Source organism: Lepus europaeus, chromosome 22 (assembly GCF_033115175.1).
Source record: "Lepus europaeus isolate LE1 chromosome 22, mLepTim1.pri, whole genome shotgun sequence".
Classification (NCBI taxonomy): domain Eukaryota; kingdom Metazoa; phylum Chordata; class Mammalia; order Lagomorpha; family Leporidae; genus Lepus; species Lepus europaeus.
This window is the reverse complement of record NC_084848.1, coordinates 11,423,344-11,443,446: the sequence shown is the minus strand read 5'-3', so window position 1 is coordinate 11,443,446 and position 20,103 is coordinate 11,423,344. Positions and strand designations below refer to the sequence as shown.

The 20,103-nt window shown below is 45.4% G+C and overlaps 1 protein-coding gene across 4 annotated transcripts in view; it reads right to left on the bottom strand.

The window, feature by feature from the left end:
- TTC7B (tetratricopeptide repeat domain 7B) overlaps positions 1 to 20,103 on the bottom strand; it is a 230,798-nt gene that overhangs the window by 151,500 nt on the left and 59,195 nt on the right. For all 4 annotated transcript variants that reach the window (XM_062181833.1, XM_062181834.1, XM_062181835.1 and 1 more), the window contains exons 4-5: positions 16,949 to 17,079; positions 2,389 to 2,510 (exon numbers count right to left, since the gene is read on the bottom strand). In XM_062181833.1, coding sequence (XP_062037817.1) covers positions 2,389 to 2,510; positions 16,949 to 17,079 — 253 coding nt within the window. The remainder of the gene's footprint in view (positions 1 to 2,388; positions 2,511 to 16,948; positions 17,080 to 20,103) is intronic.

Sequence of the window (20,103 nt, the reverse complement as noted above, 5' to 3'; positions counted from 1 at the left end):
CCTTGCAGAAACACAGAATAATGAAGAAGGGAAAGCAGAAGTGAGACAACAAAGTGCAAATACATCGGAAAATGCAACTGCAGGAAGCCAGTGCGGCTTAGGGACGGCAGCTACCGCCATTCTGTCCCCTACAGCCAGCTTGTGCCACAGAGGTATTCACTGGGGGAGTCCACTGACAAATGACTGCCCCCACTCCTCCCTGCCCCGCCAACCCATCCCAGTGCTCTCAGGCCCAGAGCCAACTTCCCAGTGTGAGTCAGGCAGCCTGAGGGACTCAGCATGTTCCAACCTCCGGCCTCCCCCCCCCCCCCCCACTGTTTTATCTCCTTCTGACCACGCTTTGCATTCTCAGAACTGGCCCTCCTGGCCCTCACCTCCACCTGCGCCTTTGAGAGTACCTGGCCCAATCCAGTCACTGGTCTTCAGAGCCCACCCAGCGAGGATAAGAGAAGAGAAAAGGCTGCAAAGTTAGGTGGTCCCTGAGGCTGTCTCAATGGGCACTTCCTTGGGCTTGGGGACATAAAACGAGAAATGAGTCAGAAAGCAAAAACTGCTTGTGATCCACCACCCAGCACAAGCTGCTGGATTCCAGTAGGCAACCAGGGCTTCTCAAGGTGAGGTCAGAGCCCAGGCGTTCACTGCCTCCTCCTTCAGGAACAGGCTTCACACATCAGAACAAGCTCTCTAGCCCACCCTGATGAATCTCACAGACAGCATTTTCAGTGGCAGGCACTGGTTTGTCACCCTAGGAAACCCCAGGAGAATTCACTGCTGTCTCCAGACACGCACACCTGCAGCTGAGATGGGGGGTGAGCAAGGGATGGTCCCTCTGTGCTGAACACCAGGTCATTAGACAAATACTCTGAGTTCTCGCCCGCTATTTATAACAGCAAGGAAAAGGAAGTCAGTCTCGGCTCGGGGGATGTGTGCCATTGCTCAGGAGGTCTCAGTCAATGGCAGCTGAGATACGGCTTGAGTGGCAGCTTCGTGTCAAGGCTTCCCGCCTACTTCTAACCTTGGGGTGTTCATCCTGCGCCTCTGCAGGCCACGCTGAGCTTCACTCACAAACGCAAGCAGGCCCCTCTTACAAATAATTTAACAGGATTTGGGCAATGAGTATTTATTCTCGAGAAATGGAAAATGGATGCAGGTGGCTCTAGACACCACTTGCATGAGCTACACCCCAAGGTTTGAAAAACTTGAAAATGAAGAGGGAACAATGCCACTGTTCACTCACTCAAAGCTTGGGACTTGTGTGCTATCTGCCACTCAAAGCACTACTGTTCTATTCCTAGAAGAAGGGGAACAGGCCCCTAAGGGCCTCCCCGAAAAGCCTAGGAGGAGCTACAGGGAAGCAGGCACCTACTGTTGGTCTTCAGGCACAGCTATCCTGCAGCACAATGTCAAAACAAGGCACAAATGAAAAGGTCTGCGAAGCAATCAGCACATTTCCCACAAGAGCAACACAAAAAGGAAAATAAACATTAAATGCATTATAGACTTATTCCTTCCATTCACGTTCTGGAACCATTCTCAAATAGAAAATATTTCTGGGGCCGGCACGGTGCAGTGGGTTAAGCTGCCACCTACAGTGGCCACAACCTATATGGGTACCGGTTCGAGACCCAGCTGCTCCACTTCCCATCCAGCTCCTGGCTAATGCACCCAGGAAATCAGTGGAAGATGGCCCAAGTGCTTGGGCCCCTGCATCCATGTGGGAGACCAGAGGAAGCTCCTGCTTCCTGGCTTCAGTCTGGCCCAGTCCCAGCTATTGCAGCCATTCTGGGACTGAACTACCGGATGGAAGATTGATCTTTGTCTCTGTCTCTCCTTCCCTCTGCCTCTCCTCCCTCTCCTCCATCTTTCAAATAAATAAATAAATAAATCTTTTTAAAACATAAAGAAATACAATGTTCTTGGGTGGTACCATAGCCACACTCACTTTTACAAAGGTCATCTGACATGTGGCGAATCCGATTCTGTGAACAGACCAGCCTCTAAAAGGAAGAGGCTCCTGTGGGCCAGGGTTTCCAGCTCATCCGACTTTTCTTCAGCCAAGTGAGGAGACCTGTGCAGTGCCCTCCCATGGAGGGCAGGCATGGTGCCCAGCAGATTCGCCCGCCTGGTCTCAGTGTCCCACGCTTACGACTCATACTCATGTGGGTGCCTCCCCCCTTCTCTTCTCCCACTTTCAAATCTCATGGGAAGGCAAGACAAACAGGTGGAGAAAGAGATAAAAAGATCCAATGCTCATTCTTTTCTAAAAAAGAGTTTCAATTGTAGCTCATCTTTAAAGTTGTTTTATCATCATAACTAAACTGGAAACAACATTCCAAGGCTCTACTTTCCTTCTTTAGGAAGTGCTTAATAAAAATGAAGAAAGCTTACCCATTTTTGAAATAGAGGACATGGGCTCTCTGAAGTCCTGTTTCTAGGAAAAACCCTAGTTCTTGATCGTGGGGAGCAGGGCCAGGCTTGGGGCTTCTGTTCTGAATATTAGAAAGTATTACCTAGAAGGGGAGAAAACGGGAAAACTAATCAGATCCACATCCAAGCCCACTTCTCCAAACCCTAGCTCTAAAGGCACGACTTGAAGAACCGTCTACCTTACATAGACATCTGTGTACAGGCACAGGCGACACAGGAGCAGAGAGAACGGCGTCTATAGGACAGGGAGCAACCAAGCCACCCAGGGACATGCACCCCTCCCGTCACTGGGAGCTGAGTGGTGAAGGGCACAGTGAGGGATGGAGCCAGGAGAAGCGTTAGAAGCCTGAGTGCCAGAACAGGACAGAGAGGCTGAGTGACTCAGCAGCAGGTCCCGGCAAAGGGCAGGAGAGTCATCAGGTGCCAAGGGTTCAGGCAGACAACGGCCTCCATCCTCCGTGGGCTTGATGAGCTCCGACACAGGCTGAGCACCGGCGCTAGGATTAACCGGAGGGGGCTCACGGCCCAGGCTGCAAAGCTGAGGCCTGTGGGCTGAGCAGCAGTCACCTGTTCTCAGCGGGAGATCTAAGAAGAACCACCGAAGCCCCTCTCTCATCAAACTTGGCCTCTTGTCAACAGACGTCAGGGCTTTAAAGGCCTAAGTGCCCAGCCCTACAAGAAACACTGCCAAGGAACCCCGAGAAAGTCCTGCACTTGGGTTGGTTCCAGCAGAGGGTGAGCACACATGTGCTGCTCCCTTAAACTCGCGAGTCAAGGAAAGCATTCGTCAAGGGGAAACCCACTGTGGCCCATTTTAAAACCACACAGTGTTCTGCAAACATGCTGTTCACGTTTGCTGTGAGTGAGCAACTCTTCAAAAGACCCAGTTGTTAGCCAAATTCCAAATATCCCAGAAGTCTTGAAAGTGTTCTCTAAGTGGAGGTGAAGCTAAACTGCGGGTTCCAAGCTGTGAGCTTCGCAGAGTAGAAGAGAGGACGGCACACAGTGAACGAGACACCGAGGATGCATCCAGGTGAGCAATGCCTGCATTTGGTCCACAACGCAGCATCTTAGTGAAAGCCCAGGGTTCCTTCCCAACCTGGCACTGTCCAGGCAGCCCTCCTCTCTGGGACCAAACCATGGCATACCTCTCCTAAAGGGTATCTCAGTGTTGAAGCTGGACAGAGCACAATCCTAGGCAGGTTTCCTTTCTCTCCCTTTCCAATCTTGATGCATTTTATTTCTTACCTAACTGCACTGGTTAGAATGCCTAGTATTCTATATATTCAGTATTGAGAGGTGGCAACAGCAGAAATGCTCATTTTGTTTCTAATCTCAGGAGGAAGGAATTTAGTCTTCTACCATTATCTATGTAGTTAGATGTGGGTTTTTCATAGATGCCCGGTATCAGGTTGAAAAAGCTAGAGTTCCTTTCTATTTCTAGCTTATTGTATCATTTTTAAAATCATGAATGAGTGTTATATTTTATCAAATTATTTCTCTGCATCTAGTGAGATAATCATATGATTTCTTTCTTTATTATACTAATAAATGCTGTGTCACCATTTTGCATTCCTGAAAGGACTTTCTCTTCATCATGGTGTCTGATCTTTTCAGCAGATGTTCCTCAACTTGCGATGCCCACAGAGCTAGCACTGGACCAGAACTGGGTCAGACCAAAGGCAGGAGCCATCATCCTTGCCATGTGCGTAGCAGGAACCCAAGTATTGAGCCATCAGCTGCTACCTCCCAGGCACATTAGCATAAAACTAGATGAGAAACAGGCAGGACTTGATCCAAAGTACTCCACCTTGAGATGTAGGTGTCCCAGGGGCAGCTTCACCCATGGCATCACAATGTCTAGTGCTGCATTTGGTTTTGTATGTTTAAAAGTCCTACTACTAAGTACTCACGCTGGGTTATTGATGAATTGACTCGTTTCATTACAAAATGTTTTCCTTTGTATACTGCAAGATTCCTTGATCCTAAATCTACTTTCTAATATAATACAAAAACTCTAGCTTTTTTAAAATTATCATGGGCATAGCATTTATATTTGCTGTTTGCTTACTTCTATATTAACATTTAAAGTGGTTTTCTGGTACAGATCATATGGCTTTGCCCAATCTGAAAATCTTTGCCTTTTAAATTAAAGTAGTTAGGCCATTTACAATTAACAAAATTATTGACATGACTAGAACTATGTTGCTAAGTTTTTTTCAATTGTCCCATCTGTTCCTTGTTCTTTTTTCTAACCTCTAATTCTGCTTACTTTTGGATTGATAATGCCATTTAATTTCCACTACTAGCTTTTTAATTATGGCTTTTTCTCTCTTTTGTGTATATGTGCATGCATTTGTATGTATGTGTGTGTGTTGGGGACAGGGGGGCTGCCCTGGGATTTATAACACAGATATTTAGCTTAGCATAGTCTGTCCTCATATAACATACAATAGTTCATGCGCACTTTCTGACAATATACTCCCACTTTCTTCCCCTTGCTTTGCTTTGTGCTATATTCATCACATGGTACATGTCTGTATGTTATAAATCCTCTTATACATTGCTACTACATTTTATTTAAGTAGTTAACTATCTTTTAAAGACATTCAAAATAAGAAAGTCACCATTTGTGATGATCTTTATATCATTATGTGGATACAAATTTTATTGTTTTGAGTATGTATTATTTATTGGATAATATGCAAAGCAATATATCACATATATTACCCCAATTATTTCCCATGAAAACCCTCATGAGGTAAGTATTACACCCACATCTTACAAATAACTTAAGAGTTTCCGAAAAAATAAGCCATTTGCCTATTTTCATACTGTTAAGTAAGAAGCCAAACCATAATGTTATCCTAATCTGTTGAACACACAAAGACAACCATGACAGGGATAAAATTTATCTCCATATATGAGAGATCAATGATTTCAAAGAGAAACAAAATTCTTTATTTTATAATCACATATAGAATCAGTGTCATCATTGTTTGGATTAAAAAAAAGGGGGGGGGGGTCTCTAAATCATTCTTCCAGATTGTTGATACTCCAGAAATGGCATTATCAGTGAGCTGCCCAATAAGCCCTCTGAAACAAAGCACCTGATGAAAGGGCATTTATACTTAATGCAAACATTAGACTTTATCTTGTAGGTACGCTCTTGTATTGATACCTATACTAACAGTAAGTTTAAGGTTGTCATTGTAAGAGCAAAAGAACAACTAAAACATTCACCAGCAGCAGGCTGAACAATCTGTGGTGCACCTATTCAACAGAACCTACTGCAGCCCACAAAGGCTGAGGGTTCTTGTTCCTTCCATACTGACCGGGATGATGTCCATTAAAAATAACAAGGCGAGGGCCAGACCTCTGTGCATGGTTGTTACCGCTTGTTTAGGCAAGGCCGTTTCTCAGAAGCACATGGCAAACTGCTACCAATGTCTGCCTGAGGAAGAGGAGCTAGGAACCAGAAACCAAATTTTGTATCTCGACCCATGGGGAAAGTTAGCTATTCAAATATTTTTAATTAAAAAAAAAAGCACTGATGACTTGATATTTGACAAACCACAAAGGTAACTTCTGATTTGAGAATAAAACAGCAACTGTAGAGAAACAGAAATTCTTCTTGAGAGGCTGGTTTTATTGTATGTTTGGACCCCGTTTTTGTTATAATAATCACTATGAAGTTATAATGTACTCATACTTTTTTTATAATATGAAAAGGCATAAAATTCCCTGTATAGACAATTTCTCACTTTTCCATCAAGTAATATCAAATGCACCTGCAATCCCAAGTATGCTTCTTTTGAGAGACAAGTCGGATCAAATACATCATTAAGGAAAACACATATGATAAATAAACTGTGAACTCTGAGACAAAGACTATTCTGCATATTCCTGGCAGGATTCTTAGAATGTAGTTTCTCAATTAATGAAAAGTAAATTAATTTACTGGCTAAATTAGCAACTACAGAGCTTCCTGACAATACAAAATAAAGGAATCAAAAACTGGCTTCTAGATATTAATTACTTCAAAACAACAAAATTTACTAACGAATGCTTAAAAAGCACCCATTATAACTGCCAAACTATAAAATGAGTATTATTTATATCTAACTTATCGGCTATACAAAACTCATCTATTTTTTCCTTTGACAAAAGGTAGCAGAAATCACAAAGAATAAGGGAGAGATTACCCACTAAAGGTGTTTACGAACCTGGCACACAATTCCAGCCTTAGGACCTCCCGAGCAGCTGGAAGGAGGAACTGGGAAAGGTCAGGGTGCTGGGAATGCAAGGGTAGTTCTGAACTCGGGGCCTCACCTTTTCTAAGGCAACACAGGGTCTAGGCAAAGAAGAAAATCACCACGGTTGCCTGGGATCAGGTGGTGAAGACAGAATCAGCGTATCCAGAAGGCAGGGCTGGCTGGCATCCGTCTCACGACTCGGGGGTTTCTCCTTGGCATCCAAGGCCTTTTTAATTTCTTCCAGCTTTTAGCCAAGTGGCACACTTCTGAGCCAGATACAGTCTAACCATGTTGCCAAAAGCAAATCCAAGCAGGACCTGGAGCATGACGTTGCCTGGAAGGGAGAGGACAGCACGAAGGGCCACACAGCTTTCTTTGTTTAACATGTCTTGTATAGGTCTGCTGGCAGTAAGTTCTCTCAATTTGTTTTGTCCTAAAATTACAAAAAGACTTCATTTTGTTTTTAAAATATCTTAGAGCTTTTCTTCTGGTATTTGAAAGTGTCACTCCACTGCCTTCAGGCTTGCATTGTCACTCTTATCTTCACACCTCTGTATGTAAAGTTTATTTCTCTCTGGTTACCTTCAAACTTTTGTCTTGTGTTTTGAGTTTGCCCATCTAGGTGGGAGCCTGTATTCATCCCACCAGGGTTCTCTGAGACTCTTGTGTATGGCACTTTGCTGTGCTTCAATAATTTTGAAACTTTTTTTGGCCATTTCCTCTTCATTTTTTTTCTGTCCCACTTTCTCTCTCTTCTCCTTTTGGGACTCCAAGGACACACATGGAATTTTCCCACAACTATTAGATGCTTTGCTCTGTTTCTCCCCCACCTCCTCTCTATAAAAAAAATTTTGTGTTTCCATCTGAATATTTTCACTTGGCTGATCTTCAACAGAAATATTTTTTTCTGCTATGTTTTGTTACTTTGGGCATTTCAAGTTGTGTTTTGGCTCAGGGCTGTGCAGGTTCACAGTTCAACACCAGGAGGCCCATCATTCTGTTGTCTGATGAAGGCAGTGGGGGTGGCAGTGTGAGGAGGGAGACACAGGGCACACTTCCCTCCCGTGTTGCCCCTCCTTATAAAGTCACCATGACTCGATCACAGGGCTCGCATCCCAACAACCTGATCCACCTAATCCAATCCCTTTCCAAGGCCCATCTTCAGGCACCAGAACTGGGTGCATTTCTATCCTTAATCCATTAACATAAAACTCTGGGGATCAAGCCTCCAATACATTGGCCTTTAGGGACACCCAACCTGAACCATAACACACAGGAAAGATGCAAGAGGTGAAGCAGAGGAACTGCAAGGCTCAGCATTTCTCTTTAACTTAACCCCTTCCTTGCAGAGAGCCCACACGGCAGCAGCACTTGTGGCAGTCTTGAGGCTGCCACTTGCTCTGTAGAGAAACGCTTCCCCATAAGATAATTGCCAACAGGTGTCCTTGAAGGTGCAGGCTGCCCTGTTGGCAAAAGCCCCACCCAGCGAATAAGGAAGCAGGGCAGCCCTGGGGAAGGGGCCAAAGACCTTGAAGCAACACCTAGACAGTAGGGACTCCATGTTGGAGCACCTGAGACTCTATTCTGGGAAGACACCCCCACCCCCCCCCACCCTCCACCCTCCACCCTCCACTCTGGTCTGAGGCTCAAGTCCAAGATCCAGTTTTGACACCCCTGTGGATTTAGGGTAACTTCTCTGATCCTGCAGCCTACCCTGTCCTCATCTGTATAATGGAGATAACAACACCTACCTCACATGGCTGGTTGGATTACAAATACATACATGCAAATAAAATGAGCATATAAACATTATAACTCTTAATGAAGACATAAAGAGTGACCTTCAAACAGGACCACCTTTATTTCTCAACACTGATCTAGAAATTCTGGCAATAAGGCATGATGGAGAAAGAAGATGGAAAAATACTGGAAAGGAAGAAAAGACAACTGAAACTATTTCTCTGCCATAATGGGTATTCTTAGGAAAATGAGAATACCAGCAGATGGGAAATCTATCTATCTCTCTCTCTCTCTCTCTCTCTCTTACCTTCTCATTTAGGCTCTGCCTTTCAGATTAAAAAAAAAAAAAAAGGAAGGAAGATAAGAGTTGAGTTCAGGCTGCAGTCAGTGCCCCCACGTTGCTACTCCTGCCATCCTGCCAGGCTCCACTCAGGTGCTGTTCCTTCCAGGAGCTGTCCCAGAGCTTGCTCACTAGTCCAAGCCCCCCTCTGGGTTCACAGAGCTCCAGAGGACTCCCAACCAAAGCACCCACACCGGCTTGGACCTGCGTCTTCACGAGACAGGCTCTGTACTTACTCATTCTGGAGCCCTTGGAGTTAAGCACAGTGTTCAGAACACAAAAAGTACTCCATAAATGTTTGTGTAAGTGCATTAAAAATCATAAGGCTTTTTAAATGTGAACATGTAATGAAACTGATCCTATTCACAAAGCAAAATAAAAATGAAAAATATCTGGAAACAAAACAAAAAATCTTGATAAAATGGAGAGTCAGAGGAGGGAGAAGACTAAATATAATTTTCTGAATCAATGAAGGTAATCAATAAAAATCTCAGCAGGATTTTTCTTGAATGCAACAAAATTATTCCACAATTCATCTGGAAGTATAAAAACAGAACAATGGATTTTCTGAAAACTAAAAGTAATAAGTAGTTACTAATCCTTCAGATAATAAAACTTGTTGTAGAGAAGTACTCATTAAACAATATCACAAAAGTGTAATACAATACTAGTAGAATAAAAGATGAAAGTTATAAATTACTGTGGTATCAAAATTTTATCAAGTCACTAAAAATAAATAATGGAAATTATGAAAAGAGAAGATGCAATCAACTTAAAGTGGCACTGAAATTTGGGAAAAATTAATTTAGAGTCATATCCAATGTCATACACCAAAAAAATCCACACAAATCTGGGAATTAAAAGTTATTTTTAAAAAACACGGAAGGGGCTGGTGTAGTAGGCTGTGATGTAGTAGGCTAAGCCTTCGCCTACAGCGCCAGCATCCCATATGGGCATCAGATCGTGTCCCAGATGCACCTCTTCTGATCCAGCTCCCTGCTAATGCACCTGGGAAAGCAGTGGAAGATGGTCCAAGCGCTTGGGCCCCTGCACCCACGTGGGAGACCCAGAAGAAGCTCCTGGCTTCAGACTGGCCCAGCTCCAGCCATTGTAGCCATTTGGGGAGTGAACCAGTGGATGGAAGACCTTTCTCTCTCTCTCTCTCTAACTCTGCCTCTCAAATAAATAAATAAAATCAAACATGGAAGATGGTTGAAAAGTTGTCAAATCTTAGAAGGTATTTATCTAAACATTCAAGCTCGAAAAATAAAATGAAATGTAATAAAAACACAATCAGATTCAACCAAATATGGATTCAAAATTCATGACCAACTTAAAAATGGAAAATTACTGACAAAATAGTCACATCGAATATGATAAAAGGTTAATAGTCTGTTCAAACTGTAAGAAAAGCAGTACTTCTAAAAACTGGACACAAAATGGACAAAAAAGAATTTAACTAAGTTACCATATGGCCCAGCAATTTCACTCCCAGGAATACACTCATGAAAAATGAAAACATTTGTCCAAACAAGAACTTGTATAGGAATATTTATGGCAGCATACTCATCACAGCCAAAAGTGAAAAACAATCCAAATGTCTATCAATTGGTGAATGGAAAAATACTATCGAGTATAGCCATACAAGAGAATGTTATTTAGCAATTAGATGAAGCCATGTTCTGATACACACTCTAACACTGATGAGTCTGGAGAACGCTACGTTATGTCAAAGGGGCTGGTCGTGAAAGATCACACATTGTATGCTCTCTCTATAGGACATCTAGAATATGCAAATCATAGGAACATAACTTAGATTAGTAGTTGTCAGAGGCTGGGGAGGCGGGATGTGAAAGGGAATGACTGCTAATGGGTGCACGACTTCCTTTGGGGATGATCAGTCTTCTGAAATTAATGGTAGTGGTGATACAATTCTGCAAATATATTAAGAACCACTGAATAGTATAATTTAAGTAGGTAATTTGTGACATATCTCAATGTTACATTTTTCAAAATAACTTTTTATTTTTTTAATAAAAATTGTGTTCATTTATTTATTTGAATGGAAGAGAAACAGACACAGAACAATCTCTCATACGCTGGTTCACTCCCCCAGTAGCCTGCAACTGCCAGGGCTGGCCAGGCCAATGCCAGGAGCTGGGAACTCCACCTGGATTTCCCACATGGGTGGCAGGAACCCAAGTACTTGAGCCATCAACTGCTGCCTCCCAGGGTATGCATTTGCAGGAAGCTGGAACTGGGAACAGAGCTGGGACTTGAACCCAGGCACTCCAATATGGGATATGGGTATCCCAAGCAGCATCTAAAACCACTAGGCCAAATGCTTGCTGCAAACAGAAAGAAATTTAACTAGTCAGAAAACAAGATACAAACTAAAGGTACATAGTACACTTTACCCCTAGCAAACCAGCCGAGTACCATACAGTAGCAACCTTGTCAACATCACAAAACCACCACTGCTCCCCTGCACTGCCAAGAGTAGAAGACATTCGTGTGGCCATTTGGCCTAGCAGGTAACACGCCCATGTCCCACTCTGGAGGAGCATCTGATTTCAACAGCTGCCTCCAGCTCCTGACCCCAGCTTCCTGCTAATACACACTCAGGGAGGCAGCAGGTCCCTGACACCCACATGGGAGACCCGGACTGGGTGCTCAGATCCCAGCTCTGCAGTGGCTCAACCTGGCCCTGGTCATCACGGGTATTTGAGGAATAAACCAGTGGACAGGAGCGTTCTCTGTCTCTACGCCTCTCGGGCACATATATAAACAACATTTTTAATGGGAAACATACTCCCATGCTGGGACTCTGCCCTTAGGAAATAATATAAAGCAACAGGAAGAGCTACCTGAGGGAAGCTGGCATGGCCACGTTATTTATAACAACAGGCCATGCCCAATAATAGGTTAATTACACCACAGAGGCCTTCCACCTGAAACACCACACAACCACAAAAACGCTGTGACAGACATAACCCCCTTTAAAGCTGCAAACACGGACAGGAGGTACATAAAAATAGAGCCAAGCAACGCTCTCTCCTGCTTTGTGGGCTTTGCTGACAGCCTGAGGCACATTGCATCTCCCAGCTCAGCCAGAGGCGCCGGGGGAGAAGCCACCGCCGGGCTGCTCAGTTTCTAGACATTTCTGTAAGGCAGCAGCTACACAGGTGCACCACACGGTTCCGACAAGGCTGCTGTGGCCTGAGTGAAAAGTCAGGGGCTGGAGAAGGTGGGGAGGAAGGATCTGTCCTTTCCCCACTGCCTCACATTCTGAAGCCAAAAGTGTGACGTTGCGGACCTTGGGCGTGCCCCCAGCAGACCCCCCCACTGTTCCCGTCAGCTGCGCTGCACCGAGGTCCTCAGGACACAAGGTTTGAACTGAAGACACACAGTAACCCTAATCTAATCCTGCTGGGGACCCGACACCTCGGCTATGTCCCTGCCAGTCCCTCCTGCAGGGAGGACAGGATCATGAACTTGAGGTGTGACCATGCTGCCCAGTGACCGATCCCTGGGTGGGCGGAGGAAAGCCACGCTGGCCATGGCACAACTCAGGGACCTGGTGTTGCTGCTTGAAACCTGAGCGCTGAAGCAGCCGGGAAACAGTGGTGGACGCCCCTTAATTTCACTTGAACGTGTTTTCTAAACCAGTTGGTAAAGAAATGAGCGGTCAGCAGAAGGTAAAGTTCCACCCTGGCACTGCCTGGCTCAAGAAAGCCGTGACCAGCCGGCTGCTGCCCGCAAAGGACAGAGGCAGGTCGGGCGCGCTCGCCAAACGCTGGGCTCGTGTTAGGAGAGCAGGGATGAAGTCATCGTTATTCCCATCACTGCACCATGAGAAGAAAATTCTCTTTACTGCTGGCATGATGCCATCATCTAAGCTAAACGGATCAAGGCCACCCACCTCATCTCTGCTTCTTTCGGCTCTAATTTGATTTGCTTGATTAAATCATCCGATGTGCACAATTTTAGACGCATCTTTTATTCCCCTTCAGAAAACAGTGGAAGCATTATTACTATTAGTCTTTGTCTCTGTGAGTCTAAGGTAACAAGGACAACACTACACAGGTATTTCCTGCACACGGCCTCCATGTGTTCACATTTTCTTTGGCCCTGATTCTGTGTTTGGAACCAGGGGGAAGCAGAGCACATGGCAAGCTGCTGGCGGCCTGCCAGAACCCACACCAACCTCAGCAGATGCTGGTTCTCGCCCCCACAGACTCAGGCCATGCAGAAGCAGCCCGCTGTGAAGTCAGGCAGCTGGGGCATGTGGAAACGACTGGGCCAAGGGCGAACAGGGCTACGCCCAAGTCCGGAGCCCAGATAAGGAGACTCCAGGCAAAATGTGGTTCCAGGAGCTTTAGTACAAGAGAGAAAAACCAAGCTTTCCTGAAACACTGCTCTGAAAATTCTCAAACATTCCTAATAAAACAGCAGGTCTGTACAGTCCAGGCATGTATCTGAATGTCTGAAATATTCTAAGGTTAGAAGAGATTTTGAAGCCGGCGCCGCAGCTCACTAGGCTAATCCTCTGCCTGCGGCACCGGCACCCTGGGTTCTAGTTCCGGTTGGGGCACCGGATTCTGTCCCGGTTGCTGCTCTTCCAGTCCAGCTCTCTGCTGTGGCCCGGGAGGGCAGTGGAGGATGGCCCAAGTGCTTGGGCCCTGCACCCGCATGGGAGACCAGGAGGAAGCACCTGGCTCCTGGCTTCGGATCGGCGTAGCGTGCTGGCCATGGCAGCCATTTGGGGGGTGAACCAACGGAAAAAGGAAGACCTTTCTCTCTGTCTCTCTCTCTCTCACTGTCTAACTCTGCCTGTCAAAAAAAAAAAAAAAAAAAAAAAGAAGAGATTCCGTGGCCAGGTGACAGAAGAACAGACAACATGCTGACACATGCCAACAGCTTGCTGCGAAGGACAGGAGTTAACCGCTTTATCCTCACAACAGCCATGCTGCAACCGTTAGCACCATTGTAGAGATGCGGCTCTTGAGCCCCAGAGAGGTTGAGTAGCCTGCCCCGAGCGCCACAGCCGAGCGGTGGCAGGATGGGACTCCGACAGCAGCGGCCATGTTCTACCGTGCTCTGCTGCCTCTCACAGCTGACGGCAGCTGACGTGAGGGGACGCCCAGGTCCGCACGGCAGGGAACGCACAAGCACAGCATCAGAGACCTCACCGTTGCTAGAGGGTCTCTCAGCATCACTGACCGCACTCGCTGTTAAAGAAACCCAGGGGTTCCAGCCATGTAAAGCATGGAAGTGACACTCCAGACTGCCCTCCAAGGTATTCCCAAAGTTTATTCTCGCCAGTGCAGGGAACCACCGGCCAGTACCAACACATCAAATCCCTTTGCCAAAAGACCCAGCAAGCAGCAGCGCCTCTGGGGAACGGCTGGGAAGAGCAGCCGTCTCCGGCCGGCAGCACAAGTGTGGGGTCAGTACATGGGGTTCTGCTTCGTGGGGCAGCTCAGACAGCAACGCTTTTGTTTCTGCATCTCAAACGTTTCTGTTTTAAGTCAGCGTAAATCGCCTTGAGTTCAACATTCTCGATAAGAAAGGGGCTCCTCAGGTATGTTCTGCGCAGCGTGTAATCATCCTGCCCACGACAACGTAAAAACCTTGGCCTTTCCCCAGGCCCACTGACTACACTCAGGGAGGGGCCACTCTCACCAGACTCCTGAGCGACCAGCAGAGAACTTCCCGAGCACCTGCTGCGTCAGAACGGAGATTTGCTGCTTTCAGTCCCTCATCGCTAACACCCCAGCATGCTGAGATCTTGGGAGGCCCCAGGTGGTTTTTCCATAAAGGAAACTCATCCTGAAAAAGCAGCCAGAAATCTGAAAGTCTACACACGCTGAGACTGAACCCTAAGCCAGGAGGCTGCTCCCTGTGCTACTAGAAGCCATGGCTCACCAGGGTCAAATCTTTCAGAGCACTTCCTGTCAATGAGGCTCTGTGCTCGTTGACGAAGCCTGGGAGAAGGAACCGAGCAAACTGTTGGGAGAGCTGGGTTGGAATGCAAGCTTTGGCCAGAGGTCCCGTGTACCCTCGGGCTCACCCTCTCTGGACTTCAGTTTTCTTCTCAGATCTACTAACATCATAGGACAATCATTTGCCCCAACCAAAAAACATATATTTAAAGGAGACAGGGAGGGGGCTGGAACTGTGATATAGTGGGTTAAGCCTCCCATATGGATGCCAGTTCGAGTCCTGGCTGCTCCACTTCCAATCCAGCTCCCTGATAGTGCGCCTGAGAAAGCAGTGGAGGATGGCCCACGTCCTTGGGCCCCTGCACCCACATGGGAGACTGGGATGAAACTCCAGGCTCCTGGCTTTGGTCTGGCCCAACTCCAGTCATTGCAGCCATTTGAGGAGTGAACCAGGGGATGGAAGATATCTCTTCCTCTCTCTCTCTCTCTCTCTCTCTCTCTCTGTAACTCTGCCTTTCAAATAAATAAGTAAATCTTAAAAAAAAAAAAAATTCACTAGAGTCTCTAGCTAGCTTTTGTTATCAATGTACAGAATTACTTTTTTAAATATAGAAATCATGTTTCTTTCAAATTCTTTGATTATATGAGTCTCCTTCAAGGTCTGGCTGAAGAACCTCCTAGCAGATGGGGAGTTAGGAATGAATACAACAGAAGTACATGAAATATGCCATCCCTCCATTAGTACGGACACATAGCAGACGGACCTCTTCTCCCAGCCACGAGAAGACTGTTCCAACCTGCTAGAGCCAGCCGACATTTGGAGAGCAAGGTGCAGAATAAGGGCCCCTACGTGCCCATGGCTGTGTTGTCACCTACAACAGCTTAGCTGGGACAACGGACGTGTCCACTCTCAAGCACCGGCCAATAAGGAGGATTCAGCAGAAGTAACGTGGGCTTTGAAAGCATTCTGCACATTCATTTCCCTAAAGATCACATCACAAATTCTGATTAACCGCAAGAAAAAGCCCTTGTCATAGCAACCTTGTGACAGAACAATGTTTTTCTAAAGACAATCAAATAGCTCCCTGAATTCCCAGATGCTGTGGTTAAGGTCAGGTTAAACGCTGCTCCACCACTCTCTCCACCTCTTCTTCTTCTGGGATCCTCACTCTGCTCCCCTGCCTCCTAGAAGGCCATTCTGGTCCTCACTGCACACGCCAACACACTGCAGAGAGACCCATGACAAAACAGAACAAAAACTCGCAAGAGACTCTGCTAGTCTCTCTGCTTTAATCTGTATGGAAACAGAGAGCCCAGAAAATTGACGGAAAGCAAGACTTCTCATTATTTTGAGGACTTCTGATCCCCTCTAACAACCTCACATCTCTGGGTCTGAAGGGGTTGGTGTCAGTGTCCTGCCTTGGTTAGAACTCCAGGAAAGTATGCAAGCAGCAGGCACTGCCAGGAGGTATTGTTATTAACAAAAACAAGTAACATTTACCAAGAACGCACTATGTTCTCAAATCTGGGCTAAGTGCCTATGTTTGCATGACCTTATATAATCCCCACAGGAGCTCCATGGAGTAGGAATTCTTACTACACTCTTGGCGGATGGAAACATCAAGGCTGAGAATGAAAAGCACTTAGTTAAGAGCAGAACCAAGATAAGGATCTTTCTAAACAGACAAGATGCCCACACCTAACTCACCCAACTGGCCTTCTGGCCTCGTTTGCCTATGAGCTCAGGGTCTCTTGCTCACTCCGTCTCAGCTCTCGTCAGCTATGCCTTCCAGACCTCTGACCTCTGGGAGAAGATGACCCCAGATGGCCTCGGGGAAGCACACCTGCTCCAAGCAGGTCGGCTGAAGTCCTCAGATCTTTGCTTCACCCACGGAGGCAAAGCCTCCCAGACTGCAGCTGAACACTGGCGGGCGCACAGTCACACAAGGACGAACTTTGCTTGAAACAGGAATGACACCAGCTTCAGGGTGCTGAGGGCATCAACAGATGCCTGCTGTCACCTGTGCTCAGAGGAAGCCCGAGTGCTTCAAGGAACCACCTGTTTGGTTTTGTTTAACAAGGTACCACAGCCTCCACCATCCTCTCCTCAGCATTAAGTCACGCTCTGTACCCAGATGCAGGCAAGCTGAAGGCTTTCCAGAGGCTGACCACAGTTGTCCACAATCTGATTTGGGGGCAAACCATTACCAGCTGGAACAAACACAACAGCCCTCACTTACCCTCTCTATCTCCTGGAGGTACAGGAGAGCGATGTCCCCCGCTTTCTCGTAACAGGTGATGACATCCTGCTCCCGGTCCACGTGGAGGTTACTGGTAGAAGACGAGATAGGCAGCTTCTCTAAACACAGTCCTAGAGACAATCAAACACACAAACAGGGTCAGTGGTTTGTTAATAGGGCTTCATTTTGCGACTTAGCTCCAGAGGACAGAAAATGGTCTTGGGATATTCGCAGGCTACTAGAGAAGCAGATACTCTTTGACAACAGGGATTCCAGGGCTGAGATGAGGACCGAGGAGACTCGGCAGGGGGACCTCCAGTGAGCGTCTCTCTCCCCAGCATGGCTACTGCTGCATCAAGCACCCTGTGCTGTGTGGACGCACACCTCACACGCGGTCCACTCCGCTGAACGGCGGGAGAAGGTTTAACAGCAACAGAACAGGTCTGGAATTGGAGGAGGCCAGAGCGATTCCTTAGTCCAACCCACTCATTTAGAGATGAACAAACTGAGCTCTTCCATGATAGAGGAACGGAGCTGCCCGAATCTGACAGTTAACGGCGTCCCAACCCACAGCCAAGATGTAAGTTAATATTTTCAAGAGTGGACGCCACTCAAGTGGTGGCATCAAACACACACCAGGGAACAATCCTTCCCCTCACGTGCACCATTTGGTAACAGTTGCCCTTGGTAACACGCTGCCCTTGGAAAACAGCAGAAGTCCCTGCAGGCTGTGGAAACCACAAGAGGTGGGGATAGAGCAGGTGCCATAGAGGAGAAGCCGCTGCTACGGCAGGGAGCCCGCGACTGCAGGTTGGGAGCCCAGCGGTCACCCTTTCATCACAGGAGTGGCTCTGCCAAAGATTTTGTTACTTTTTAAGCAGCTTGGGGTAAAATAGGTCTATAAACTGTATATTCTTGTGCTATTTCATTGTGATAGGGCTTCTGTTGTTGTTTTATTTATTATTTACTAAAGTCCATACATTCGGTTTTATTCTTTGTGGTGCACATTTTCAGGGTTTTGACAAATGCATCGCATCAGGTATCCACCACCAAGGTATAGCAGAGTAGATACACTACCCTAAAAGTGCCCCGAGCTCCATCTAGTACTCCCTGAACCCCAGCAACTACTAATCTCGTTGCTGTCTCTATTGCTTTTCTCTTCTAGACAAACAGCTGGAATCATGCTGGCTTCTTTCACTCAGCAATATGCAATTAAGGTCCCTTCATGTCTTTTCATGACTTGATAGCTCATTTCTTTCAGTTGCTAAATAATATTCTATTTATCAATTGATAAATCTACTGGAGGGTATCTCAGTGGCTCCTAAGTTTTGGTAATTATGAATCAAGCTATGACAACCACTCGTGGGCCAAGCTTTTGTGGATATAAGTTTTCAAATCAATTTGGTAAATATCATGAAGTGCACTTGCTGGATTGTTTGGTAAGAGTAGATTTTATGTTTCTAAGAAATAGCTAAATAAATTTTTATTTAGAATAGCTTCATAAGAATGTTAAGTTTAGCATTGTAAAAATCTGCCACATTGTCTTTCAAGGTCCATTGTGCATGCCCACCACAATGGATGACAATTTTTGTTGCTCCACATCCTTGCCAGCATCTGGAGGTGTTTGTGTTATTGTTTATTTTAGTCATTCTAATAGGTATACAGTGGTATCTCATTGTTTTAATTTGCACTTCCCAATGACATATGATGTTGAGCATCTTTTTGTATGCTTATTTGCCACCTTTAAACCTTTCTTTAGTGAAGTGTCCAGTCGGATCTTTTGTCCTTTTTTCAAATGGGTCACTTGTTTTTTAGTGTTGAGCTTTAAGAGTTCTTTGCATATTTCAGATGAAAGTCCTTTATCACAGATAACTACTTCTCAAAGCTTTTCCCTAAGTCTGTGACTTCTGCTTACATTCTCTTACAGTCTTTCCCAGAGCACTTAAATTTTTAAAAATTGCAAATTATCCATTTTTTTCTATCATGGATCATGCTTTTAGTGTTGTATCTAAACCTTATTGTCAAACCCAAGGTCACACGGATTTTCTCCTATGTTATCTCCTAGGAGTTTTTAAGTTTTGCATTTTACATTTTAAGTCAATGATCCTTTTTGCGTTTGGAGAGAGGTACGATGTCTGTGTTTAGATTTCTCCATCCTCCCCACCATGGCTGTCAAGTTGTTCCAGCATTATTCACTGAAAACACTATCCTTCCCCCACTGAATTCTTTCCTTCTTTGTCAAGTCAGTTGACTGCATTTGAGTGGCTCCATTTCTGGGCTCTACATTCTGTTCCACTGATCTACTTGTCTGTTTTTTGTGGCCAATATGACAATGTCCTAATTACTGTGTATCATTTTTAACAGCTCTATTGGGGTATAATTTACATGTCATAATATTCACCCATTTTATGTGTGCAATTTAACAATTTTAATAAATTCACAGAGTTGTGCAACCATCACCACAATTCAAGTTTAGAACATTTCCATCATCCCCATGTGAACCTTTCTACACTAATAAAATTAACCCTTTTCCCACTATCAGCCTCGGGCAACCACTAACCTACTTTCCGTTTCTGTGTGTAGGGTTACCTTCGGGACACTTCATCCCGATGGAATCATGGGCTAGGTGGTCTTATCGTGTTCACTTTGCATAATACTTTCATGGTTCACCCATGCCATAGCATCTACCAGGTCTCCATTTCTTTTTACTGCTGTGTGATATGCTATATCTTTTCTACCCCTTTGCCAGTTACAGACCTGTGGGTTGTGTCCATTGTGGCTATTATGAACAGCACAGCTGTGTGTGTCAGCGCAGACAACTGTGTGGGTGTGTGGACAAGTGTTCTTCTCAGAGGTAGATACCTGGAATCGACTTGTAGATTAGGTGGTAACTTTATTTTTAATATTTTAAGAAAATGCCAAATTGCTAATGAATACTGTTATTAACAATGTTTAATGGCTCATTTCTCCACATACTCACCAATACTTTTTATCCTTTTTAATTATCACATCCTTGTGGATATGAAATATGGTGGTTTTGATTTGAATTTCCATAATCTTTATTTGTTTACTTGCTATCTATATGTCATCTTTGAAGACTCACCCAGTAAAATCTTTCACCCATTTTTGTACAGTTGTCTTCTTGCTGAGTTTTG